Genomic DNA, 24,178 nt, shown 5'->3' with positions numbered 1-24,178 from the left:
AGTCCAATGTAGAAATATCAAGATGAATGTAATACACATGCAATCGTCAAAATTTGTTGTCAGTAGTTGCTTGCAGTAAATGAATGATCATCTCGTCCACAGCGACGAGAAGATAAGCCAGGTGCGTTGTAGCACTGACGCTGAATCAACATCTTTCATGCTAAATATACCCATGCCTTGGTCGACACGATCAGGCCTTTGCGGCGCAAAGTAGAAGCCCGCAAGAAGTACAAGATAACTTCATTGCTAATATTCAGATCATATCCGGCAAGCAGGATGTCATTTAACACACCTTAGAATCAAGGTGCTTCCCCTGTGATAGTTGCTCTTTGCTTCAATGTACGTATACGTCAGCAAGAAGATGGATAAAACAATCGCTATCACATCCCATCTCGGGAAAATTAGCCTATGCATACTGTGAGCTATGTGGCTGACAGATGAGAGTGTTGACCTACGTGAAAGTGTCCGCGACTGACCCCATTCCTTGAGGATCATTCCACGCTGAAAATGCGACCATCGCGGGAATTTGCAACAAGCAAACTTGCAGTGCATAAGCCGAACCTATTTCCATACTGAAGTACAGACATTGTTACCGTCTTCTCCTTACTCAAAATTATGTCCGATTCACCTTAGAGCAATGTTGCCGTACATTGCGAATGACATAGCATTCATGAATTCAGTTGTGTTAGGAACCAGGGCAAAAAGCGTCAAGCCTAGGAATTTCTCATCAATCCCGGAGCCCTCCAGGATAACATCGACCTGTTTTACGAGGATTTCTTGAGGCAAGCATTAGTACATGCTTATTCGCCAATAACGACAAATCTTACCAGCGATAGCAGCATACAAAGCCGTGCAGCCTAACAGAATGCTAGCACTCGTGGTACGACTCCAGCTCGGTGCTTCATGTCCTCCATGTCCACCGCCATCTTCATGTCCATCAAGTGCACTATTCCGTACACGAGCAGGGGAGTGTGAAAGGGCTTGTTGGTGTCTGAGTGCTGACACAGTCGCAACGGCAACGGCACGAGTAAAGTCATCCGACGTCAGATTGTCAGGTAAATTCGCAGTCTGCACCCCCGAATTCTTTACAGCATGGCTTACACTCTCCACTAATGGAGTATAAGCTCCTGCATGCTGAGAAGCCTGAGGTCCATGCGAGACTTTGCGGGTGAGCCCTGGGGAAGGGGGTCCGGATGACAAGCCACCAGGAAATTGAGACCCAGACGGCGGATCTCGAACGGCAGGCGTTTGAGCTCGTGACTGCTGGCCGTCGTGTACAGTGACTTCGCTCGATTTCCTGTTCAAACGATGCGTCGGCAAGGTTAAGCCTCCTTGGGTCAGACGATGATACAAGGACGCCCTCCCCTGGCCTGGAGTAATAGGTAGATCGAATGGGTGCATTAGTGGCTGCGGGTTCTGCCAAATCTGTGATGCATGGGTTCTTAGAGAGAACCATAAGCCAATAAGATAAGACTGTATGAAAGTCAGCTCTAGCCCTTACGGGAAGTTAATTGCGACAGCTTACGAGAAGCAAGATGGCAGCACAGAAGTACATCAGCGTTTTGACAGTTGTCTGGTAAAAGTGGTCATGAACCGGGTCGGGATGCTCATAATAACAATGAGTACAGTTCCATGGCACTTTTTCCACTAAGGATCTTTTGTCTGGACCTGGACAGCCGTCGCAAATGAGCTCAAACTAGCAAAACCATGTCAGTTCTCGCACACAACAGTTAGGCAAGAAAGCACGCACGTTTCCGTATGTCTGGTAAAATAGAGTAGGGGTCAAAGTGCCAATGATGGCCATGATCAGCATGGTGCTGGTAACGCCAGCACTCTTGGCGTTGAATTTTTGCTCCTTTTTCCGCACGGCGCCACTGCACATACTGGTACCAGGCATCAACAGGACACCTGCGAGCAAGCTGCCGATGATACTTCCTTCCACAAGACGCCCTTTCCCCTCAGTCAGAGCGATACCATACAGAATGATTTCGATGATCGACCCGAACGTTGCATTAATCACTGCACCCATTCCGATGGACGATTGAGCACTGATAGAGGCGACAGCCATACCTATGAAGTAAGACAATGGAATGACACTCGCCAGACTGACGAGGAACACAAGCACTCTGCTCGCAAGTACTTCTAATACCGCTGGTACATGCTCTCCCCGCTTTTCATATCCGTCTTTCATACCAAGGAGAACAAAACCATCTAAAATGGCAAAGAATACGACAGCCATCAGGTTGACAAAGAATATGTTGACACCGCCGACTGTGTACTTGTAATATCGTATTCCAACAGCACGATACGTGCAGAGTAAGACTGTCGATGGCGAACCAGAAGGTGCTGCTTGTCCAGCGGACAGCCTAGCGCTTTTCAATGTAAAGGTCGGGCCGTGAGCAGTGGCATCACCGTCGGCTCGATTCGTGGAGGTCGAGGGTTCTGCGGAGGGGACCACTACGGTAGACGGAGCAGCGCAGAAGCGAATGGTGTCTGGGCGTTGAAACATGTGTTTAAGCAATTCCCAATTGAGTTTGGCCATTGGAACGGTAACGACGAGGAACCAACAAATAAGACAGACGAAAAGCATGAGAGGTGCAATGATGCAGGTCAACAACAACCAGAATGCTGCCCTGCCTAACCAATCGCCAGGCCGTGACTTCGCATATGTGGCCTTCATATACCGTCCTGTAGAAACTGTACCATAAGACTTTTTGGGTCCACCAAGCGCGAATGCGGTGCGTTCGTTGATACCACCAATTTTATTAGTGCTATTCGCACTGTGGGAAGTTGCATTTCGCTGTGTGCCTGTCGCCGAACGAGACTGAGACGAAGCCGACACATTTTCGTCAACTTCATCTATTACCCTAATGCTGTGAGGAGACTCTGCGTCAGATGACAAACGAGCATTGAAGTTGTCATCCTCTTCAACATCTTCTTCCCGGCAACCCGCAACATATTTTCCGAACGGCCAGAATAGATACCAACCAAGACCATAAGTTAGCGGCGCATATTGGCGACCACCGAAGGGTATCACGAATAGAATAGCAGAGACCAGAAGGCAGATCGCTGCCAGCCAAATTCCGAATAATACAGCCCAAACTATGTTTCCTAGATTCAAGTGTAATTCTCCATAAGCAGTTGGAGTGGCATGAAGAGCCGTTTCTGCGTCTCTGTTGACAGTCCGAGATTTTTTATATAGTGCAGGTTTCCAAATAGGAAGACCGAAAGGATGGTCAACGTTCATGAGCGATTGTCGCTCTTTTACTGTAACGGGATCATCTTCCGTGTAACGCTGCCTGCGTTCTCCTTCCCCGTCTTCGCCCTCTTCGTCGGGGCTGACCGCGCGGGCAGAGACTGGACTCTTGCCACGTCTTTCCGTGGCACTGGTGTCGTCTTCATCCGAATCGTCGTTCTCGTCGTCATCTTCATCGTGTTCGCTACTGACACTCAGGCTCCGAGCACCTGAGAGTGAGCGACTTGGCGTGCGTCCCGCGCCAGGGGTCGGTGGGAAATATGATGTGCCCTGATTGTGGTAAGGGGTATCGGTCCAACTAGACTGAGAGAAGCTTCGGTTCACAGGGTTGCGGCGGCCAGGCGTCACAGACGGCGGAGGGGACTGTTGACCCTGCTGGTCACGACCCGTAGATGGTGGGTTGCCTGACATAATTGCTGCAGGCAGCGTCGGTTGAACGACAGTGGGAGGGGCAACGAAGACGCGCTTTAGGGGGACCGAAATCAGGACTCGCCACGGACGCGTTTTTAAACTCCGCGACGATTGATTTTTCCCTATTCGGGCAATCGCAGGTCATCTGTGTCTCAACTCCTTTCCTACTGCTGTCCAGTGTCCTACCGTTTGTGTGTGTGTGTATTAGCGGATTTGCACTATGTACTCTGTGAATGACTCAAATTATCATGCACGTAAAATATGGACGGAAGCTGGACTACCTGATGAATTCTTGGAAAACTTGCATCTGGGCGATACTCCTGATCCTTCTGTGAACTCCTCCTTTAGACTCGGCACAGCCGCACAAGTGAGCAATCCACACTTTGGAAAGTTAAATATAAATTATTCATATTACCTATGGACGCTGAATGCACAAGACGACAATTGGCCTTTCTGGTTTGGCTGCTGCATATTTCTACCAATTAGCATCCGGGAAGGCACAAACCGTCTCAGTCGATCCAAGGCATGCAATACTCGAATTCAGTTGCGTATTTTGTAGTTTTCTGTGAACTGACTTGCATAAATGATGGTGACATTAATAAGAGAGTGAAAGTTACTGGCTTATCGACGACAAGAAACCGTCTGGGAAATCATTTGACGAACTATCTGGACTATACCAAACCAAGGATGGTTTTGTTCGAATTCATACCAATTTTCCTCAGTAAGTTACATTTTCCCAACAAGAAGAGCCATCAATAGCCTAAACCGAGAGTCAATCAGCCACAAGCAAGGTATCCTGGACCTTCTCCACTGCGAAGCAACTCGCGAATCTATTCAAGCTGCGCTGCTCACTTGGGACGCTCAAGAATTTGAAGATCAGGTCGCATACAATGGGATGTGTGCTACAAAATCAAGGACATTTGAAGAGTGGGACAAGCATCCACATGCATTAGCAATTCGAACGACCCCACCGGTTCAGCTCATTAAAGTTGGAGAGGCCCCGAAGCGGGAGACATATTCCTCGGCATCACACCCGTTGGATGGCATTCGAGTGTTAGATTTGACCCGTGTCCTAGCTGGTCCCATTGCTGGAAGAACGTTAGCAGGTGAACTCCATACATTCATGGAAACAACTAATGCTCATAGCAGTGTTAGCCCACGGTGCAGATGTCCTTCTCATTACTTCTCCAAATCTTCCAGATCTGCCTTATCTGGATTGTGACACCTCGCGAGGCAAACGTACGACGCAGCTCGAATTGAATAATGAAGTAGATCGCACAAAGCTGAAGGAACTTGCCAAAGAAGCGGATGTTTTCCTACAGGCGTACCGGCCTGGCGGTCTGCGCGACAAAGGCTTCGGTGTCGCAGAACTGGTGCAAGAGCACCCTGGGCTCGTGTGTGCAAGTCTGACAGCATATGGCTGGGATGGTCCATGGAAAGATCGGCGCGGGGTGTGATATTCTATTTCAGTCTATAGGTGTCAGCTAACTTGTACCCTTCTAGTTCGATTCCCTCGTCCAAAACGCAACAGGATTTGGATATGCAGAGGCAGAAGCTTTCCAGCAGAGCTTAAAGGACCCAAACGGAAATGAAGCTCCGTTAAGACCGTTACCCTGCCAAGCTATTGATCATGCCTCGGGATATCTACTTGCCTTCGGAATCAATGCAGCTCTGTGTAAAACAGTCACGGTACGCGTCTTCCCGTTGATTTCTTTCTACTATTTAGAGTGACTGAGTCAAAATTTCAATCCTTAGGAAGGAGGTTCTTGGGAGGTAAGAGTATCACTTGCAGCGGTTGGCCAATGGATCCGCTCGCTGGGACGAATTGAGCCACACGCTGCTTTTGAAAAGAGCCTCTCATTGCCAAGTGGTGCTGTTCCATGGCCAGACGAGTTGATAACGCATTCCGTGAACCTCAGACAATCTAGGCCAGATTCCAATACTCAGGATGAAACGCAACTCAAGAAGATGACCGCCGTTGCACACGCCGCGAAATTGTCATTGACGCCCGTCGTGGAAGGGGAAGCTCCGTTGAGGCTCGATGCTAATGAGGCCAAATGGCTTCAAAGGGAATCTCGAGAAGCTTGAGAAACATAGACAATTGTCCTTTGAATATCTGGAATTGCTTTGTTTATGTAGTCACGCTATGGTGTCCATACAAGTCTCCCGTTAACGTAAACGGTCTAGGAAGATACGAACCAAGTGTGCTCCATGCAATTGACAAGGTTTGAGACTTTGAGTTGTTGCTGTGGGTTGGCTGACAGACGCGTCTGGCACGTGACGCTGATCAATACTTGCTTGCGACAGGCTCGTTGCGACTTGCGGAACGCACTGCTCCAAGCTCTCTCCTTCTCTCTATCACCACCTACCGTAGCCTTTCATATCGGCTTTATCAGTATAGCCTTTGAGAAGGTATACTATTCCTCGTAATACAAGAGAACGGACGAGACTACGAACGACAGGTCTGCACGTCATCGGCATCACTTTCTGTTGTGCTCCAGTGTGGTTGTTCAGAGCACCTCTGGCATATCTTATTGCAGTATATGGGCCAGATTAATTCTACTAGAAATACTGGGAACCATGACCCTGTCCATGAAGTGGACGTAGCTTCTCCTTTAGCTCCCTCTGGCATTGAGGAGGGACCTGCCAATTTGACTGATGCGGGACTAAGCGCTGGGAGGGGTGGACGTCGTAGATCGATACGGAACAGCATAATTGGGATCGTGCGCCCTAGAATCTCTAGCAAATCTGAGGGTGGTGAAATCCAGGACGTCCGGGAGAGAAAGAAATGGTTTCGAAGGTCTCGTCGCATGTCAAAGGCTCAGCCCACGGAAGAAAGGAACTCGCAAGGTAATCTTAGCGGGGAAACCGAGAGGCATCAGGGCGCTTCTCAGAGGCGAGGATTGAGAGTTTCAATTACCGATCGAGGAATCGATGACACTTCCGACTCTCCTCGCATTCACAATGAACATGAAGCCACTAATGGACGTCCTGGATCAATCCCTTCACATGGCCCTAAGCCCTCTACTTCCTTGAAAGGGAAAGAGCGCTTAGACGACGTTTCTGATAATAGTGTAGGTAATTCTGAGGCTGCGTCTTCCAATCAGGCATCTGGTAGTGGCCTTTCAAGCAGTGCACCGAGAGGTCCATCTACTGCAGCCGGAGCTCCAGAGGCCACCTTTCCATCACCTTTCGACCGACCTGCGGTATCTCCCCCATCTGATCACTCCCCACCAATGCCTGCCCAAAATGATAACGTATTACGACAATTTCCTCCTGCAGGTACTCTCGTCGTCGTGCAGGGCGTTGTACAAACCGATGGTACTCCAAGAACTGCACTTGACAACCCGTCTTCATTAGGGAATACTATGCAACCATCATCATTTTCAAATAGGAACCCCGTGCAGCGACCGTCTCTCTCACCAGAAGCTGATCAAAACTGTACGTCATATTATTTTCGTCATGGGACAGAAACTCATGAGCGCCTTAGCTTCACGCACTTATTCAGATGTAAGCAGCACTGAGGGTTCAAGGTTTAGCGCATCTTCAGGCTTTTCGGAAGGCTCTACGATTAACGATGATCGTGGTTCATCGGAAAGTTCGATACCCTCAGGATCGCCGTCCGGTACTGGCTTCCGCAGCGGTGCGCAGGGACCAATTTCACCAAGCTCAAGTGGTGTGGATGTCCTCGGTGCTCTCTTAAGGTAGAATTGTAATGCTTATCCATCTCTACACAACATTTCTAATCCAAGTATCTAGTATCGTTAGTGTTGCAACTGCCGCAACTGCTGCTTCACTTCTCTCAGGTATAGACTACAAGAAACTTATCGTTATACATCACATATTCTGACTTGACAACATTCTAGGGCCAAACGGCACTTTTAGGTCTCCCTTACCTTCTACTGAACGGCCAAGGACGACTTCTAACATGTCACCGACGAACAACGAGGGATCAACGACGTCGTCAGTAGCCCGCGCGTTAGCATCCACGAATCCAATAGCTGCGGCGGTGCTTGCTCAACACGAACGAGACAGGGAAGAGAGGGAGAGGACGCGGGTACGCTCGATATGGGAGGGTTTCCGTTCAAGGGTGACCAGCGGTAGATCGAGCAGAGGTCCATTAGGAAGAACTTTGGGAAGCACTTTCCCTTCACCTCCCCCGCCGTTGACCTCTGGCCGCAACCGCATGGACGATAGTCCTGCTATTCCAGATGCATTGTTTACAGAACTTGCACGTGCGTTTCATCTCTCCAGTTCAACGCCGGATGAGCGGCAGACAGAGGCTCAAAATACCTCAGCTACTAATCCAAATCCTGATGAAGATCAGGACCACCTCTCTGGAGGTCGACGTTCTTCGGACCGCGAGACAGAGGATCCAGCTCCGGATAGTTTTGAGCAGTTCCTTGTTGACTTGCAGTCGGACCTTAGGACTGCTCTTTCACGGAATGACACTGCACAGAACGGTCCTCCAACGGCAGGAGCTGCCAACGACAGTGGAACGGGAGAACCAGCGAACGCATCTAGGGAATCTAACATGGATATAGACTTGCCTGAATCTCCGACCACCGAAGCAACTTATCACACCGCATCTAGCAACAATAATCAGTCACTAAACACTCCTAGTGTAAACGACACTGGGACTGAACATACCCAGCCGTCCCCGACGTCTTTCAATCCTGACAATGGCCCTTCTGTCACTAACCCTGATCAAGGAACTTCTACGGAACCCAACCAATCCACAACGTCAAATAACTCCTCTACGACCACCAATGGTAGGAGTCGTGGAAATGGTGTAAACTGGTGGAGAATGTACCGGTTCCCACCCATGCAGCCAACTCAGCCAACTCAAGGTAATGCTGCGCGTCGCAGAGTAGACAGCAACTACTTGCGTGAACGGCCACCGACTCCCATTCCTTCAAGCAGTCCTCCGAATACCGGAGCTTCATTGACAGATGGTCAAACGACATCGGAAGACGCAGGCACAATGGTGCCAGTCATTGTGGTCGGCTTACAGTCCATCAGCCCTGGTGCTCGACGAACAACACCATTGCCGCCTGAATTTACACGTGATATCGACAACCCAATAGCAAATGAAACCACTCGCGAGCATATGGGCGGCGAGAATGGTTTCGTTCCACGAGGTCCCAGGGGCTTACACACTGCTCGTGGACCCTGGCCTTCAAGAGCGCCTTCAAGAGTCTCCCGCAGGTTTGGTAGGTTGGGACGAAGGGAAGATCTTCCTGTCGACCAGGGGCATGAAATGCCAAATGCGCCAAACACGACGGGAGGCGCCCGCACCTTCTTCATCTATGTCTTTGGTGGTAAGTTTGTTCCTTCTGCGCCACCTATTCGTATCAGGCTCAATGTATTGTTTCAGGTCATTATCCGCCGAATCATCACATATTCTCTGGATCAGATGCTCTTGACTCCTTCGAGGCACTTTGGTACGTCGGACAATAGCTACATCCCGTGCTGATTGCTGAGAGATATTACAGGGAATTGGCTGATCTCCTGGGACAAGTCAAGCCACCAGTCGTAACAGAGGAAGACATTGAACGCTCCGGTTTGGAGCTATTCAAAGCTAAAGATCTCGGAGAATACGAAAGCAGTGGACGCGTCGCGAACAACTGCATTGATAGAGTAAATAACTACAATGTGTTTTCAATTGACTAAGCGCTAACAAGTGACATATAACAGTGTCTGATCTGTCTAGACGAGTACAATCCCGACGACGATCTTCGTCTTTTGACTTGCAAGCACACCTTCCATAAGGGATGTGTCGATAGGTGGTTAAAGACAGGCCGAAACAACTGTCCTGCCTGTCGAACCGAGGTAATTCGTTTAATCTATCGGTCGAATGTTTACACTTATCACCTTCGACTCTCCAGGGCGTTAAAACTAGCAGCAGCAGCAGCACATCTGCACCTTCGCTGTAAAATGAGAATGACTAATGACCGACATGTTACTTTGTTACTTTGTTTCTCTTTCTTCTGTTCTCGTGAATTCATTTCATTGTTACAAGCTTCAACCGCTTTCGCCATGCTCTGATAGTATCCCACTGTGCAAAACAATGCTTCATGTTTCATGTCTCATGATCACGACCCACAGGAATTCAGGATACGTAATTAATCAGGAAGAAATTTCTTTGTTCTGTACAAAGTATAATTTGTTTTTGTAGATCGATTGCAATGAACACGATTTATTTTTTCCCAGCTCAAGTTTCATTCATTTTGTTGTAAAGCCGCGATAGCCATCGCCATTACACCTTCCTTAGTCGCATTCCCTACAAAATAAGCCATAAATCAGTCATCCAAAGTCACTGGCGTAGTTTCTTTCCTTCCCGCTCGGAAGGTAATACTAACACGTACCTCCAATGAAACCACTAGCATGTACGAATATACAACCAGGGATTCCAGAAAGCTGGGACAACGCATCGTCTCGAACGCCACGCCATGCTTGTGGTAATGCTTTCCGACTCTCGAAGCTGTCTGGAGATATCGGTACAGCTTGTATCCTCCAATTTGACGCCGTCTCGTCGGGATATAAGATGTAGAATGGTTTTTCGGTGTCAGGGATGTTTTGTTCTTCTTCGATATCGAACAAGTGCTCCTAGAAGTTCAAATGAGGTATTGAGTAAAACATGTACTCTTCGGATATTAGGTGGTGGATGGAGCTTACCTTCCATGGTGCAAATTGGTCGAAAACGACAATCCGCCCACTGGAATGCACCGTCATACGGTTAGACAGTGCGGCTACAACAATATCTCGAGCCGGCATCCACGATTTCGCATAATAATCGAGCCTGTTGAGGAACTCTTCTCCAGTCATGTTAGAAGCTTTCGCGAACAGAGCCTAGAACAAGCACCTTGAACTTAGAAATGGATGTGATTTGAATTTAAAATGGTGTGTGCACTTACGTCCATTTGAGTAGTATCTGCAGATTCGTTCCACGCTGGATTTAGCCATGCGACTCGACTTGATAGGTCAGTTCGGTTCCTGTAAGCCGCTTGTGAGTCTTTTGGGTATTGAGTGACGCCGTTGTCGATGCCGTCAATGGCTTCAATGAATTCCTAGCACGTAAATTAATCATCAGACAGGTCATCAACTATTGAAAGCGTCTGTAAATGACAAACCTTGTACATCTTCAACCATAACAAATCCACTACCGGGCTATCTGGAGTAACATTCAGCCTCGAAGCAATGATTTCCTTGCCGTAATGCCTAGAGAAAGAAGTAAATGACATAAGAACACAGCACAGTTTCCAGCACCTTCTCAGTCAGTGACAACATACTTGTAGACAAGACCAGCAGAAGACAACTTCGTAACGAATCCATGCCCAAACACATCTTCAAACCCACGCTGATGATGATCATACCGTTTCTTGCTGTCGTTGTAAACACCTCCGACGTCTACTACGATATCACATCCATCCAGGATTTTGGGATCGCGACTCCTCACGACGCCTATTCATTGTTCAATAACTGTTAAATATCCGCTTATTTACGTGAATGAAGTTCTGACACGTACGGGCATCGCGGTACGTGGAAGTCAACTTCAGCAAGAAGCAAGCGAGCGCCTCATCACAGTGAAATGTACCATTATGTGTGCCGATGACCTGTTCAAAGGGACTTTAGCAGCATGTTTTTGTACGAAAGCCTGCAGTCGTTTCTTACCTTAGCGGAGTCAACACGCGCTCTCTTGGTTTCCCTGTCTTCAGTTTGCGCAGCACTATTTGCCGACATGCCTGTAGTTGAGAAGTGTGATACTTGAATGATGCTAGCTGGAAGTCTGTGTCGCGTTAGCGTAGTCAACGTAACAAGACTGCTTGCACTACGCGTGCACAACGAGAATATTGATGTATTTGTAAAGGACCTGCAATGTGTAACTGCGCAGTGTGCTCGCAGTCGAAGTGAAAGGGTGAACATGTGCACAACCGCGTCTGATGTCTGGACGCGCCTCGGAACTTGGTATATATTTACAAGTTCACACAGCCGCCAATGGCATGATTTCAGTTTCTCATTTATTTGTATGGGACTCAGCAATCCAGATACAAACTCAAATGGATGTGTTATAATGTAATATACACTGGCGAAATATAGCAGCTCAGTTTCAAACGAGAAGCAGCTACATTGCATATTGCATAGTGATACAGTGAAGTGCAGGAAAGTCTAGAGAAAAACAATTTACAGAAGTCCAAAAGTCAAAGTGGAGTTATACTGGAATGGATAGTAATGATGGTGTCGCACTATTAAAGCTGAAAAGCAATGTACCGACGAAGCAGAGACCCAAAACACCTGAGGTAGTGTGAACAAAATGAAATGTTGGATTTATTACACACAAGTCGCGTATCTTCTTAAACCCCCTGATTGCCTAGCTCCATACCGCCGAGGGGAGCGAGGGGAACGTGGAGAGCGACGAGTACGAGGTCTGTCAGGAACAACAGATTCTGACACCGGCTTATCTTTGAAAGCCAAAAGGTCGTACAGCGATGCAATTTGGTCACCCTGCCCAGAAAATACGATTAGAACTCACAAAACAAATTCAAACAGACAGAACATTGCGGCGTACCTTCTGCTCAAGTGTATCAATGACCTCACGAAGATGCTCAGCAAGTACATTTCTTTTCGCTACATTTGACGCAGCATCTATGATCTTGTACTGATCGGCCAGTTCAATGTATATTCTGAGGGCACGTTAGTAAATTAGCGCTAATTGCATATCAATTTTGATCTGCCTTACCCTTTGTAATGAGTGAAGTCATCTTCCAACTCCCCTAGTACACGAACAAGAACTGTTTGAGGAGGCAGCCTATCTTCAGAAAACGGCGCGTGTCTGGAAACTCCAGCGAGGCCATCAATTTCATAATGATGACGCCCGTCCTCGTCTCCTGTCCTACAACGCTTCCTCGGAGGTAACCACGATGGAAAATCAAGTTCGTCATCCGAAGCGCCGGGACGGCGGTGTCTATGGCAAACTCGGCAAGTCTTCTCGTTGTGCTCAGGTGCAGAAAAGAATAATCGCTCCAGTCTTTCCCCTCGGATCTGCGGAAACGGAGTCTCAGTCTGAACTGCCTTCTCCTTCTCGGATTGAATTGTCCCAGCGAGACGTTCAGAGGGCATAGGGTTGTTGTCAGTCGTTCTTCGCACACGCCGATTATCATCATCCTTCGTTACTCTAATGCCTGCGAATCGTGTTCGACGGGTATCCTGATGGCCGTTCTCGTGTACAGCTTGAGACTGATATGTGCCGATATCTTGTCGATAACGCATTGCGGACGTCTTTTCCCGTTGTTCCCCAGGCCGTTCACGGGCTTCTTCTCGAGCGTCCTCTACGACTGAAAGCTCATCGGCTGGAGCATCGAAGCGGACAGGGCCCGCCGTAGGGGCACTTGACATCTGAGCTCTGTTGCCAAAAGCTCGGTATTCTTGACGAGATTGAGGGCGGGAAGGGGGAGGCGAAGGAAAATCTACATGTGAAGAATCGTTCACGACGTCATTCTGGCCAGCGAACGAAGCCGTAGCTTCTCGTTCATGTGCGACTCCAGAAGCCGATTCATCGTAGTTGACCGTGGAGTCCATGGCTTGTTTAGCCCTACGCCTTTCGTTCAACCCCTCTTCGACAACACCACGGAGAATCTCAACTTCCCCTCCAAGACGCTCAACCTCCAGGTTTAGCGACTCGACCTCCGCAAGTTTCTCGCGGACCTCTTGAATATCATGCTCACGTAAAGATCGTAGTTCGTCAAGCTGAGCTCGTTGGTTTGAGAGTTCATCGGTTAGGCGGGACAGATGAGAGCGCAAAGTTGATACCAATGCCTCCAATGCTATAAGAAAGTTCAGCCAAAATCTCAAAGCTTGTAAGCGGCATCGACGAACCTTTCTTCTCTTCAACTACGTCGTTGTATCGACTTTCACTCACGGGATCGGGATCTCTCCGAGCTTGCTTTGCCTGCATACTTCGAAGTCTCTGAAATTCCTTCTGCTGGGCGACAATAATCTCTTCCTTCTCTAATACACGAGTACGTTCCTTTTTCACCTCGAGTTTGCAGTTTTCTAGCTCAAATTCGAGCTCTCGTACTCGTCTTCGCGATACGAGATTCTGGGATTCCAGTTGATTAAGGCGTGTTTGGAGCGTGGTTAAAGCTTTGGTTAATGCGACTAAATATTGAAAATAGAGTCAAAAAATAACGAAACACCGAAATTTGTAAGGTTATTCGTACCTTCCATGCCATCGTTGATGCTCTCTCCAGAATATGTCCGCCATCTTTGAAGTTTTCTCGGCGGGCTACCGACAATACTGGTCAAGCCAGTTACATCAGGTAGGACGATCTGTTTTGAATCCGAGTGCGTGTACCGTGTCTGATCCTTCGGGCGGGAACTTGCAGTTTTGGCACTAGAGCGTCCAGTACGCGTTTTAGTCTTTGGAGGGAATGCTGAACCATCAAAGGAGAACGAGTGGTTAACAATATCTCGGAAAGGACTGCGGTGCACATCTGTCTTCTTCCGGGTCGGCCTGACTGGTGAATCGTCATCCAGTTCAGGGACGTTCGCCCATCGTTGGCTCGCTTCAATTTCCCTTGCCAGTGTTTTTGCCAATCTTGTGAACTTGCTCCCATTCGTTGTTCCACTGCCTGCTGTGGCATTTGCCCCAATGGAAGGCGTCGGTGGCTGCACGTCGACAGGTGAACGTTTGTCTCTCGACTTAGCTTTAGGTGTTCTCTCGCGGTTAGAATGGGAAGATGTTGCTCGGTCGTGTGCTTGTGGAGGCTTTCGTGCCTTGGACGCGATGCGTTTTGTACGTACGATAGCAGAGTTGTCGGGATTAGCGCTGAGGGGATCGTAAGCAGCTTGTGTTTCTGGGATAGGTACCTGCAAGTCGAAAATAAATAAACAAGCGAGGACACAGATGAACATAAGACATACATCTCGAGTCCGATGCTTTCTACGGGTTATCGTGTTGTCCATGTTCAGCATGCTCAAATCATTTGCCACTCCTTCTAAGACACTATCCAGAGGCCTATCCGGATCGTACTCCGCGCCACTGAGACTTGCTTCCGCAACGTGAGCACGTTTATCGCCCCGGCCTCCCAGACCCGCCGAAAGAGTGACAGCAGACATATGATGTGCCGGAGTAGACATGGTGTTTCCGATATAATGTACATCGGCACCATCATCGACATCGTGGATTGAATAGTAATTCGGATTAAAATCTGCCTCCAGTTGTGTATTTTCAAGAAAAGAGGAATTTTGCCCATGGAAGATAGAGACATCGCGAGGTCGAGAATTATGACGCGGATATTCCAGTTCAAAACTACTCTCCGACCGTTTATACTGTCTGCTGCGCCTATCGTCACTGTACTCATGATCGCTAGGATGAGACTGATTAGACAGAGATAGTTGGATGCTCAGTTCCTGAAGGTTGTTTTCCAACTCGATGCGATGTTGCTCCTCTTCATCCCCGACAATGCTCATGTCAAGGATAGCAGTGTCGTCTTCGCCATCATCTTCGCCTTGATTCCGGTTGCGCATGAGTTTTTAAACAACAGAGAGAGAAGGGAACGCGAGAAACAAGAAGAGTGCTAAGCAAGGAGTTGGATGGTGGCTATACCAGGACTCGAGTGGCATGCTAGTCGAACCAGCGCGTGACGGAAGAGTGACCTGTGACAGGGCTGTCGTGTCTCGCGTCCGTGACATACCATCACGGAAACTGTTTCTCACGATATTATTCCATGCAGATCCAAATTCTCAAATTGTGAGTCCTAGACTCCTAATTCAAAAGTTTACACAGACAACTCTGACCTGACCGTCGGGGTCGTTAACTGAACGCATTTTCAGCTGCGTGCTATGGAGGACCAAACTCACAAGGCCCATCGGCCTTCCCAATCAGGCGGGAAAGCAGAGAAGAAAAAGTTGAAAGGGAAGGGCAAGGAAACCCACCACGGTACCAACGAGAAAGTGCGTAATTCTTCCACTTCACAAATGCAACATCCTACTCAGCTTTCCTTCCATACAGGCGTTTGCCCCAAAGTCCGGCCGCAGAGCCGAACGTCAAGGCCGACGTAATGTCGAACGAGACCAAGCACGACTGCACGTTCCCCTGGTGAACCGTACACCAGATGACTTCCCTCCTCCAGTAATCGTAGCTGTTGTCGGTCCACCTGGTGTTGGCAAGTCTACTCTAGTAAAGAGTCTCGTAAGACGCTACACGAAACAATCGCTTTCTGAAATCAAGGGTCCTGTTACTGTCGTCAGTGGGAAGAAACGACGTCTGACGTTTGTCGAATGCAATAACGACTTAAACTCCATGATTGATATTGGTAAAGTCGCCGACCTTGTCTTGCTCATGATAGACGGCTCTTTCGGATTTGAGATGGTATGCCACGTTCTCTTGTTCTCTCAGCACGTTTATAATGTCCTCTTTTCAATTTTATCAAGGAACAATTCGAATTCCTCAACATCCTACAATCACACGGCTTCCCAAAAGTCATCGGCGTCCTAACTCATCTTGACCTCATACGCAAGCAAGCAACGCTAAAAAGCACCAAGAAGATGCTCAAAAAGCGATTCTGGACAGAAATATATCAAGGAGCGAAATTGTTCTACTTGTCCGGAGTTCTTAACGGACGTTATCCCGACAAGGAGATTCAGAATCTGTCCCGCTTCATCTCGGTCATGAAGTTCAGACCACTTGTCTTCCGAAATCAACATCCATATATTTTAGTCGATCGTTTGGAAGACTTGACGCCTAGAGAAGACGTACGTACTTCCGATGGCAAATGTGACCGGAAAGTCACCGTGTACGGCTATTTACGAGGAACGAATCTGCGACCGAGAACAAAAGTCCATATCCCAGGTGTCGGCGACTTGGACATAAGTTCAGCTTCAGTCTTAAACGACCCTTGTCCCTTACCTGACGCCGACTCGGAGAAAAGGAGAAAACTCAGTGAAAAGAAGAAACTGCTCGTACATGCTCCAATGAGCGACGTTGGTGGGGTTATGTATGACAAAGATGCGGTTTATATCAATGTACCGGGGAATTTTTCTCGCGATAATGCTGAAGGTCAGTTTGTTACTGATTGCTTTGAAAGCATGTTAAATTAACGTGACGTTCCTATCTAGTTACACGAGGAGAAGGCGAGAAGATGGTCATTGACCTTCAAGATGCCGATGAAACTCTCGACAAGGCAGTTGCCAGAAGTCAAATACGTTTATTGGGTTCATCATCAAAAACTCTCGCTATCGAGAGCGACGCTGAGGAAGAAAGCGAACGCGGAGGCTCCTTCGATGGTGAAGAAAGTGAGGATGACGAGGGTTACGGCACCGAGATGTCTGAAGGAGACATGCTCAGCGATAATGCCAGCGATACTGAAGGCCACGACGAATTTGAGCAAGGAGCTTCTAATGGCAAGACTATCGGCGACCGGGGAAGAGCGAACCCTCGCAGTCAACAACGTTCACTGGCGAACTTGTCAGCTTTGTCGAAGGGTACCTCGGCAGTCGACTTCGCTGATAGTGATTCCGAGCTTGATCTAAGTGCGCCGGAAGGTGAACAGGAAGATGGACTCATGCGTGACGGCAATGAAGGGGACATCGACGTCAGTGAGGATGATGACGGAGACGCTTCTCAGGAAGAGGGTCAGCTCAACACACCACGCTGGAAGGAGAACCTACAATCACGAGCACGAGACGCATTCGATAGACACGTGGGGAAAAACAGACGAATGGACTGGATGAGAATGATTTACTCTTCATCTATGTCTCCTGAAGACATTGTTTCTGGCAATACCGATGATCGCAACAAGTCGGGTGAAAGCGGCAGTGATGATGAGCTGTTCACAATGAAAGCGACTGCCATCTCGGAGGAAGATAAGGATTACAAGGCCAAGGAGGCTTATGACGAAGCCGACCTCGCAAAATGGAAGGACGAAGACCTGCTGGATTCTCTCAGGGGACTCTTTATTACAGGGAGTCAAGCAGTCGGCGATGTTGATGCAGGCAACGATGCATACGAAGAAGACACTGGTGATTTTGAGGACCTGGAGGGCGAAAGTCCTGAGAATCAGGGCACGAAAGAAACACAAGACAATGGTTTACGGGTGGATAATGACATTGATCCCCGTGCATCCGCTTTGGCTGCCAAGAAGGAAGCCCTGAAGCGGAAATTCGATGAGCAATACGACGATCCGGAAAGCCAGAAATTGGACTTCTACGACGAGAAGAAGGACGAAATGGCACGTCAGCTCGACTTAAATCGCGCGGAGCTAGAGAGCGTTGATGCCGAAGCTAGAATACTCATCGAAGGCTGTAGACCGGGTTCATATGTCCGTGTTGAGCTAGACAACGTGCCTTGCGAAATGGTCGAACACTTCGACCCCACTTACCCTATTATTGTTGGTGGCTTGCTTCCTGCGGAAGAACGCTTTGGCTACGTTCAAGTCCGAATCAAACGGCATCGCTGGCATGCTAAAACCTTAAAGACGAATGACCCGCTCATCTTCTCTCTAGGCTGGAGGCGGTTCCAGACCATTCCTGTGTATTCTTTGGATGATCATTCTATACGAATGCGAATGCTCAAATACACACCAGAACACATGCACTGCTACGCAGCCTTCTATGGGCCGGCAGCATTACCAAACACTGGATTCTGCGCATTCAATACTGTGTCTGGTGATGTTGGTGGCTTCCGGGTGTCGGCAACTGGAGTCGTGCTGGACATAGATCGCACTACAAAAATTGTCAAGAAGCTCAAGCTGACTGGAGCGCCGTTCAAAATCTTCAAGAATACCGCGTTCATTAAGAACATGTTCAACAGTGCTCTGGAAGTCGCGAAGTTTGAAGGGGCGAACATCAAGACGGTTTCCGGCATCCGTGGTCAGATAAAAAAGGCCTTGGCAAAGCCAGAAGGCGCATTCCGTGCCGCCTTTGAGGACAAGGTGCTCATGAGTGGTGAGTCGCTTAACTGGGTGTATATTTCTCTGTAACACTAACGTATTCCCCGCGGGGCAGACCTCGTCTTTCTTCGCGCATGGTACGCTGTGCAGCCTCGCAAGTTCTATAATCCCGTGACGTCACTGCTACTGTCTGAAAAGGACAAATGGGCAGGTATGCGGTTGACCGGTGAAGTCAGACGAGCCGAAGGGGCTAAGACACCATTGAACCGGGACTCGTCATATAAGAAGGTCGAAAGGACGGGCCGGCGGTTCAACCCACTTAAAATTACCAAGAAGCTGCAAGCGGCACTGCCATACGCATCAAAGCCGAAATTGATGAAGGCACAACACCGGCAGACGTACATGCAGAAGCGCGCTGTGGTTCTGGAGCCGGAGGAAAAGCGGGCGATTGCACTGTTGCAGCAGGCGCGAGCGCTTCGCAAGGACCAGGTTGCACGACGCCGGGAGAAGAAGGAGGGGCGGAGAGCAGAACACCGGAAAAAGACCGCGAAGGAGGAAGAGAAACGGGGTGAAAAGGGGAAGGAGAAACGCAAGGAGTACATGCGTGCTGCAGGGATAAAGAATCGAAGAGACGCGGAACGGGAGGATGGCGGGCGAGTCGCAAAGAGGCGGAAGACGTAGTGTTAGTGGCGGTAGTAGTGAATTAGACACCAAAATTTTTACATCAGACTTGTGGTAGATAGAGTCATAAGAGGCCTGGAAGGGGTCGATCTGGCAACTGGAAGTACCTCTGATGTCAGCAGTAGCAGCGTCGAATGTGGAGTGTTGTAATGCAGTCAGTCGCCCAGCCCAGCAGCCGCTACATTCTGTACGCGGGATCATCTCCAGTCCAGATAATCAGTTCATCCTCAACCCCTCACTAGCAAAGCTCTCCGTGGCTCCTGTCCCCCTCCCGTCTTGTCCTCCATCACTACAATGTCGTCCCCTCCTCGTCCCGGCGCAGCGGTCGTCGCCAACGAGCGCAGTGTCCCCTCGTCGCCCCTCGGCGCAAAAGAGCGCTCAGCCGCGTCAACATCGGATCAGGTATGGCTTCCTCATGTGTCTCTTTCAGGTTCCTTCCCTCCGTGCCATCTCGAGTCTGTGCGGCTCAAGCCGGTCCACATCTCCTTCGCCATCGCACGGCCGTGGGCACTGGCTCCCGTTCTTCGCCTCCTCCTGCCCAACTCCTGCGGCACCATTCTCCTTTTTGACATACGCCTTAAACTTTTCGTCCACGAATGTCGATGCTCACACTTCCATCCTTTCCCTCTGCGCTCCAGCCAGAGGTAGCCGCAGAATCGGACCAGTCGTCCTCCGCAGGCAGCATAATCGACATGGACACCTTCCGCCAGATCCTTGACCTCGACGAGGACGAGACACACGATTTTTCCTCTGGCATGGCTTGGGCGTATTTCGACCAGGCCGCAACGACGTTTAAGGAGATGAAAGAAGCTCTGTACGTCATGATACACTACCGTCTCTTCCGTGTTTTTCCGCGGTGCTGATGCCGCCTAATGGTGATCTTGTCATATTATCAGTGCGGCGAAAGACCTCTCGAAACTCTCTTCTCTCGGCCACTTCCTCAAAGGGTCCAGCGCCGCTTTGGGTGTCGCCAAAGTGCAAGCGTCGTGTGAGCGCATGCAACATTACGGTCAGCGACGAGACGAAGAAGCAAACGTGGACCTCGCTCCCGAAGAAGCATTAAGCAGGATCGAACGATTACTTGTACAAGTGAAAACGGAATATGACGATGCAGAAAGTTGGTTGAGGAACTGGTACAAAGAGCATGGCGTCGACCAAGACGGTGCCTAATCGGTGACAAACGACCAGCACGTAGGCAGCCTAACCACAGTGTTAGATACGTGCTATCTTGTCCTGGGTAAACCCAGGAGGCTCGCTGCCTTCCGGTGGTCCGACGATACAACGGACAGGAGTATATATGACGAAAGTGCTGCGCAGAAGTTCTCATAAACTATGAATTGTACGATTGCGACGCAATTTAGGTCCGTCTCTGTATTTTATTCGTACAGTCTTCAACTCTCTTTGAACTACCATTATCCTGCACTGCTCGTACTCATGCTTAAGACGGTCGTGTGAGGGAGTCTACACTGCGGTATACAATACGGATGCAATTCATATCAACTCGGCATGCAGCGTAACTACCTTAGACAGGCTTTTGCCAGCTTTCCGGGCGCTCTGCGAACAGACCCAGGCCCATAAGAAATCCTTTTTTTTTTTTTTAATACAAGAGGTTGCGCAAATATCACGTACAGGAGATGAACTATTGATAAAGGAGCATTGGCTATATGCATGACGTACATCCGATCTTCGGCATTTGCCTTGAGCACGCCTTAGGCGCCATAAATTATTCAATAATTAATTAAAGCAGATTGCACAACCATACACACCGGGACCGAATCAGTAAAACACTACTTGTGATTCTCTGAGACATAGATGCCTTTACTAGTCCTTTCAGAAGAAGATGTATCCACCGCTTCGTCTGCGCTTACACCAGATGAACTCATGGTGCTCATGGCTCTCGTCTTCGAACATTTGAACTGTCAACTCAGATGCATCCAATTACCCCTACGGACTTCAATTACGACGAATAAACACACCACACTGTTCATGCCTGCGCGAATAGATCAATTCGGTACGACAATAAAGACAGTTTCTGTCCCTACGACTGGAGAAAGAGGAATTCACGCGACGACTTTGGTCTTGGATCAACAATCTGGTGCTGTTAAAGCGGTAATTAACGCTACTAGTCTCACTGCTTTGCGAACTGCTGCAGGTAATTAACATAATCATAATCTTACGTTTGGTTATCGATGTGCTCATAGTGGATTATGTACGTCATTAGGTTCTGCACTTGCGACTCGCCTACTCGGTCCGTCGGATCCCAAAGTCTTAGTAGCCTTCGGCGCAGGACGACAGATCGAAGCTCATGTAGATCTGCTCATTCGCGTTTTCCCTTCTCTGGATCGATGTACGATTGTGAATCGGTCACTGAACACTCGACTCGAGACCCTTCTTGCGAAGCTTCGATCGCGATTTCCTCATGTTACTTTCAGCTCGGAGGAATTAGAATCAGAAAACCTTGAAAACGTCGTTTCTGAAGCCGATATCATATGCACTGCTACCTCGAGTACGAAACCTCTCTTCAAATCCCACTGGGTCAAAAAAGGAACACACATAAACCTCGTCGGAAGCTACAAGCCCTCCATGATAGAAGTCGACACAGACCTAATCAAACGAACTGGAAAAGTCTTAGTAGATTCAAAAGAAGCATGTTCCGTCGAGGCAGGGGAACTAATCAAAGCAGGGTTAACTTTAGACGATTTGGTGGAGGTCGGAGCGATTGTCGAACATGATGGAAAACCTATCAAGGGTACTGCTCAGATGGTGCGGTGTTTCGGAGATGTTACGATTTTCAAGTCTGTTGGTGTTGGATTACAGGATACTGCGGTTGCGGTTGCGGTTTTGAATAAGGCGGTGGAGATGGGGCTGGGGACGGAAGTTACTCAATATTAGAGATTATTTCGGTTGGTTATAGCGTCATTTCACCACTAGAGATAGATAAAGTTTCTTCTTGCAAAGCGATTGATTGAATTTGTTTAAACTATACAACGTGTTTGGAACGGAGGTCATGAATTTCTTTCTCTGAATAACCGAGTTCCTCAAGAATCTATAATATACACCATCGGAAGTTATGCCCCGGACCTCAGAGAAAGTATTGCGAACCCCTTACCTCAGAAGTGTGCTGGGACAACCATGGTGGCGGACGAGTAACTGGCATTCGCTTACCATTGTATCTCACTGCGGGTGCAACGAGTTTAATGTTTCCTGCTCGAGGGTGCTATGCAACATTGAGCATTTAAGTAAGGAGTAGGAACTTATAAAGACAATAATCGAACAACGTACTTCGACGTCTACGACCACCCCGCGTGCCTTCGCTTGAGGATGCTCGAACGTTTGTTGTATATTGTTAATCGGTCCAAAAGGAATGCTAAAAACCATTAACGTTCAACATTCGACAGTCGTCGAGGACCGTTATTAGAGTTGAATAAAATCCTTAAGAAAAGGAAAGATACATACCCGGTTCCAGTAAATTTCGCAAGCCAATAATCCCGGTCTTGCGTAACAAGAACGTTCGTGATTAACTCTTTCAGTTCAGCTCTGTTCGCCACTCTGCTAGCATTCGTAGCAAATCGAGGGTCATTTGCGATATCGGGATTGCCTAGGATCTTGTCCGCCAGGATAGCGAACTTACAAAAGAAATTATTATTAAGAGCTATTCATAATACTGGGTAGAAAATCGGAATCACACACCTGTTTATTGTTCCCAGCACCAAACATGATGAACCCATCTTTACACTCGAAAACTTCGTAGGGAGCTACAGATGGATGTGCGGTACCATGGCGAGAAGCTTCCTGGCCTGCGATGAGGTAGTTTGATGCGATGTTGGCTAATCCAGCAATCTTTCTAGGGGATGAGTACCGAGTCGAGATACTCCGAAAAAGAGGATTACCTGAGACTCGAATAAATTGCAGTCTATCCAGACGCCTTTTCCTGTTTTCTCTTTGGAAATAAGGGCAGCCATTATTGCACCATGGGCATATAGACCTATTGTATGTGTTAGTAATTATAAATATAAGGAAAGGCCAAGAGTCCGAATTTGTGTATTCACCAGTAGCTATATCAGTAGCAGCGACACCGACTTTGCACGGCTGGCGTCCAGCTTCACCTGTTCTAGCAGTGATAATTGCGACATGCAGATACGAAGGATGAGCAGGATAGACGTAGAAAAGCTCTGTGAAAACTAACATGTGCATTAGTCCAGCCTCAGCTTCAATGATGACATCGTAGCCTGGATATGTTTTGTATGGACCATCTTGACCATAACCTGAACATATGTTTGTTGTAAACATTGAAAGGAAATTGGCCCAAGAGAGAATCCGAAATACCAGAAATAGACGCATAGACGAGTTTCGGGTTTATACTGCTGCAGTCTTCCCAGCCTAGACCTAAGGCCGATAATCGACCCGGGATGAAGTTCTCTACAAGAATATCGGAACGACTGACAAGTTTGTGCAGGATTTGGAGACCCTCTTTCGTCTTGAAGTCTACAGTTAAAGAACGCTTGTTTCTATTTATTGCCAAGAAATATGTAGATTCAGACGGGAGGTGGGCAGATTCAGCCGGAGCACTGTCGGACAAAGGTGCTGACGGGGGCGACCAAGATCCTTGAAGATATGAAGACTTTGTCAATAGTTTGTACTTCGCATTCACATCGGAGTGACCGGGATAATATTTACTGGTATCATCTCCCGTAACAGATTCGACTTTGATGACGTCGGCTCCGAGATCTGCGAGTAACATTGTACATGTTGGACCGGCGAGAACTCTTGTAAGGTCAAGAATCCGGACACCTTTGAGAGGCGGAGTGATTCCCTCTCCAGACGCAGATGAAAGTGTGCGCACGTGTACGAGTCGCCTCTTCAGGCTAAGCGCAATAGATGCGATAGGAGTGTATCGAGGCAATACGGAGGCAAATAAGAGCCTGCGCATAACGACCCT

The 24,178-nt window shown here is 48.4% G+C and overlaps 9 protein-coding genes across 9 annotated transcripts; 5 read left to right on the top strand and 4 right to left on the bottom strand.

The window, feature by feature from the left end:
* Nucleotides 1-87: 87 nt before the first annotated feature.
* Nucleotides 88-3,667, bottom strand: FOMMEDRAFT_162309 (uncharacterized protein; the record flags this gene model as incomplete). Its single annotated transcript, XM_007271735.1, has 7 exons — nucleotides 88-238; nucleotides 293-406; nucleotides 456-572; nucleotides 629-776; nucleotides 828-1,473; nucleotides 1,526-1,696; nucleotides 1,751-3,667. The coding sequence occupies 7 exons, from the start codon at nucleotides 3,665-3,667 to the stop codon at nucleotides 88-90; spliced, it is 3,264 nt and encodes a 1,087-aa protein (XP_007271797.1).
* A 220-nt stretch (nucleotides 3,668-3,887) lies between these two features.
* FOMMEDRAFT_114757 (CoA-transferase family III) lies at nucleotides 3,888-5,755 on the top strand (the record flags this gene model as incomplete). Its single annotated transcript, XM_007271734.1, has 7 exons — nucleotides 3,888-4,034; nucleotides 4,105-4,210; nucleotides 4,271-4,388; nucleotides 4,448-4,773; nucleotides 4,823-5,118; nucleotides 5,171-5,356; nucleotides 5,423-5,755. 7 exons carry the CDS (start codon nucleotides 3,888-3,890, stop codon nucleotides 5,753-5,755), a joined length of 1,512 nt encoding a protein of 503 aa, XP_007271796.1.
* A 455-nt stretch (nucleotides 5,756-6,210) lies between these two features.
* Nucleotides 6,211-9,603, top strand: FOMMEDRAFT_162307 (uncharacterized protein; the record flags this gene model as incomplete). The annotated part of the gene is made up of 8 exons (XM_007271733.1): nucleotides 6,211-7,108; nucleotides 7,158-7,371; nucleotides 7,427-7,473; nucleotides 7,534-8,988; nucleotides 9,045-9,111; nucleotides 9,163-9,307; nucleotides 9,365-9,499; nucleotides 9,556-9,603. 8 exons carry the CDS (start codon nucleotides 6,211-6,213, stop codon nucleotides 9,601-9,603), a joined length of 3,009 nt encoding a protein of 1,002 aa, XP_007271795.1.
* Nucleotides 9,604-9,888: 285 nt separating this feature from the next.
* FOMMEDRAFT_137325 (GAMM1 protein) lies at nucleotides 9,889-11,410 on the bottom strand (the record flags this gene model as incomplete). Its single annotated transcript, XM_007271732.1, has 8 exons — nucleotides 9,889-9,950; nucleotides 10,036-10,276; nucleotides 10,346-10,519; nucleotides 10,585-10,737; nucleotides 10,801-10,888; nucleotides 10,960-11,131; nucleotides 11,196-11,283; nucleotides 11,342-11,410. 8 exons carry the CDS (start codon nucleotides 11,408-11,410, stop codon nucleotides 9,889-9,891), a joined length of 1,047 nt encoding a protein of 348 aa, XP_007271794.1.
* A 424-nt stretch (nucleotides 11,411-11,834) lies between these two features.
* On the bottom strand, nucleotides 11,835-14,428 carry FOMMEDRAFT_143465 (uncharacterized protein). Its single transcript, XM_007271731.1, has 5 exons — nucleotides 13,888-14,428; nucleotides 13,544-13,825; nucleotides 12,408-13,491; nucleotides 12,237-12,351; nucleotides 11,835-12,172 (listed from the first exon to the last, which is right to left on the bottom strand). Exons 1-5 carry the CDS (start codon nucleotides 13,892-13,894, stop codon nucleotides 11,999-12,001), a joined length of 1,662 nt encoding a protein of 553 aa, XP_007271793.1. The 5' UTR covers nucleotides 13,895-14,428; the 3' UTR covers nucleotides 11,835-11,998.
* A 1,083-nt stretch (nucleotides 14,429-15,511) lies between these two features.
* FOMMEDRAFT_143464 (GTP binding protein) lies at nucleotides 15,512-19,641 on the top strand (the record flags this gene model as incomplete). Its single annotated transcript, XM_007271730.1, has 5 exons — nucleotides 15,512-15,622; nucleotides 15,681-16,040; nucleotides 16,103-16,727; nucleotides 16,787-18,613; nucleotides 18,674-19,641. 5 exons carry the CDS (start codon nucleotides 15,512-15,514, stop codon nucleotides 19,237-19,239), a joined length of 3,489 nt encoding a protein of 1,162 aa, XP_007271792.1. The 3' UTR covers nucleotides 19,240-19,641.
* A 200-nt stretch (nucleotides 19,642-19,841) lies between these two features.
* Nucleotides 19,842-20,409, top strand: FOMMEDRAFT_97790 (histidine-phosphotransfer domain, HPT domain-containing protein; the record flags this gene model as incomplete). Its single annotated transcript, XM_007271611.1, has 2 exons — nucleotides 19,842-20,053; nucleotides 20,136-20,409. 2 exons carry the CDS (start codon nucleotides 19,842-19,844, stop codon nucleotides 20,407-20,409), a joined length of 486 nt encoding a protein of 161 aa, XP_007271673.1.
* A 642-nt stretch (nucleotides 20,410-21,051) lies between these two features.
* Nucleotides 21,052-22,131, top strand: FOMMEDRAFT_32183 (NAD-binding protein; the record flags this gene model as incomplete). The annotated part of the gene is made up of 2 exons (XM_007271556.1): nucleotides 21,052-21,391; nucleotides 21,461-22,131. The coding sequence occupies 2 exons, from the start codon at nucleotides 21,052-21,054 to the stop codon at nucleotides 22,129-22,131; spliced, it is 1,011 nt and encodes a 336-aa protein (XP_007271618.1).
* An 88-nt stretch (nucleotides 22,132-22,219) lies between these two features.
* On the bottom strand, nucleotides 22,220-24,169 carry FOMMEDRAFT_97831 (CAIB/BAIF family enzyme; the record flags this gene model as incomplete). The annotated part of the gene is made up of 10 exons (XM_007271637.1): nucleotides 22,220-22,285; nucleotides 22,349-22,456; nucleotides 22,522-22,606; nucleotides 22,696-22,865; nucleotides 22,930-23,079; nucleotides 23,130-23,224; nucleotides 23,289-23,350; nucleotides 23,426-23,504; nucleotides 23,566-23,823; nucleotides 23,917-24,169. The coding sequence occupies 10 exons, from the start codon at nucleotides 24,167-24,169 to the stop codon at nucleotides 22,220-22,222; spliced, it is 1,326 nt and encodes a 441-aa protein (XP_007271699.1).
* Nucleotides 24,170-24,178: the final 9 nt, after the last annotated feature.

Source organism: Fomitiporia mediterranea (genome assembly GCF_000271605.1).
Source record: "Fomitiporia mediterranea MF3/22 unplaced genomic scaffold FOMMEscaffold_18, whole genome shotgun sequence".
In the NCBI taxonomy this organism is placed as follows: domain Eukaryota; kingdom Fungi; phylum Basidiomycota; class Agaricomycetes; order Hymenochaetales; family Hymenochaetaceae; genus Fomitiporia; species Fomitiporia mediterranea.
The sequence above is the reverse complement of the archived record's forward strand: the minus strand, read 5'-3'. Positions and strand labels throughout refer to the sequence as shown.

What these genes read in the sequence shown, in the direction of transcription:
- FOMMEDRAFT_143465 (XM_007271731.1), bottom strand. An exon ending in CGTAGTTGAAGAGAAGAAAG is followed by an intron (nt 13,492 to 13,543) that starts GTTCGTCGATGC and finishes ACTTTCTTATAG; the next exon opens with CATTGGAGGCATTGGTATCA. An exon ending in TTGATACACTTGAGCAGAAG is followed by an intron (nt 12,173 to 12,236) that starts GTACGCCGCAAT and finishes TTTTCTGGGCAG; the next exon opens with GGTGACCAAATTGCATCGCT.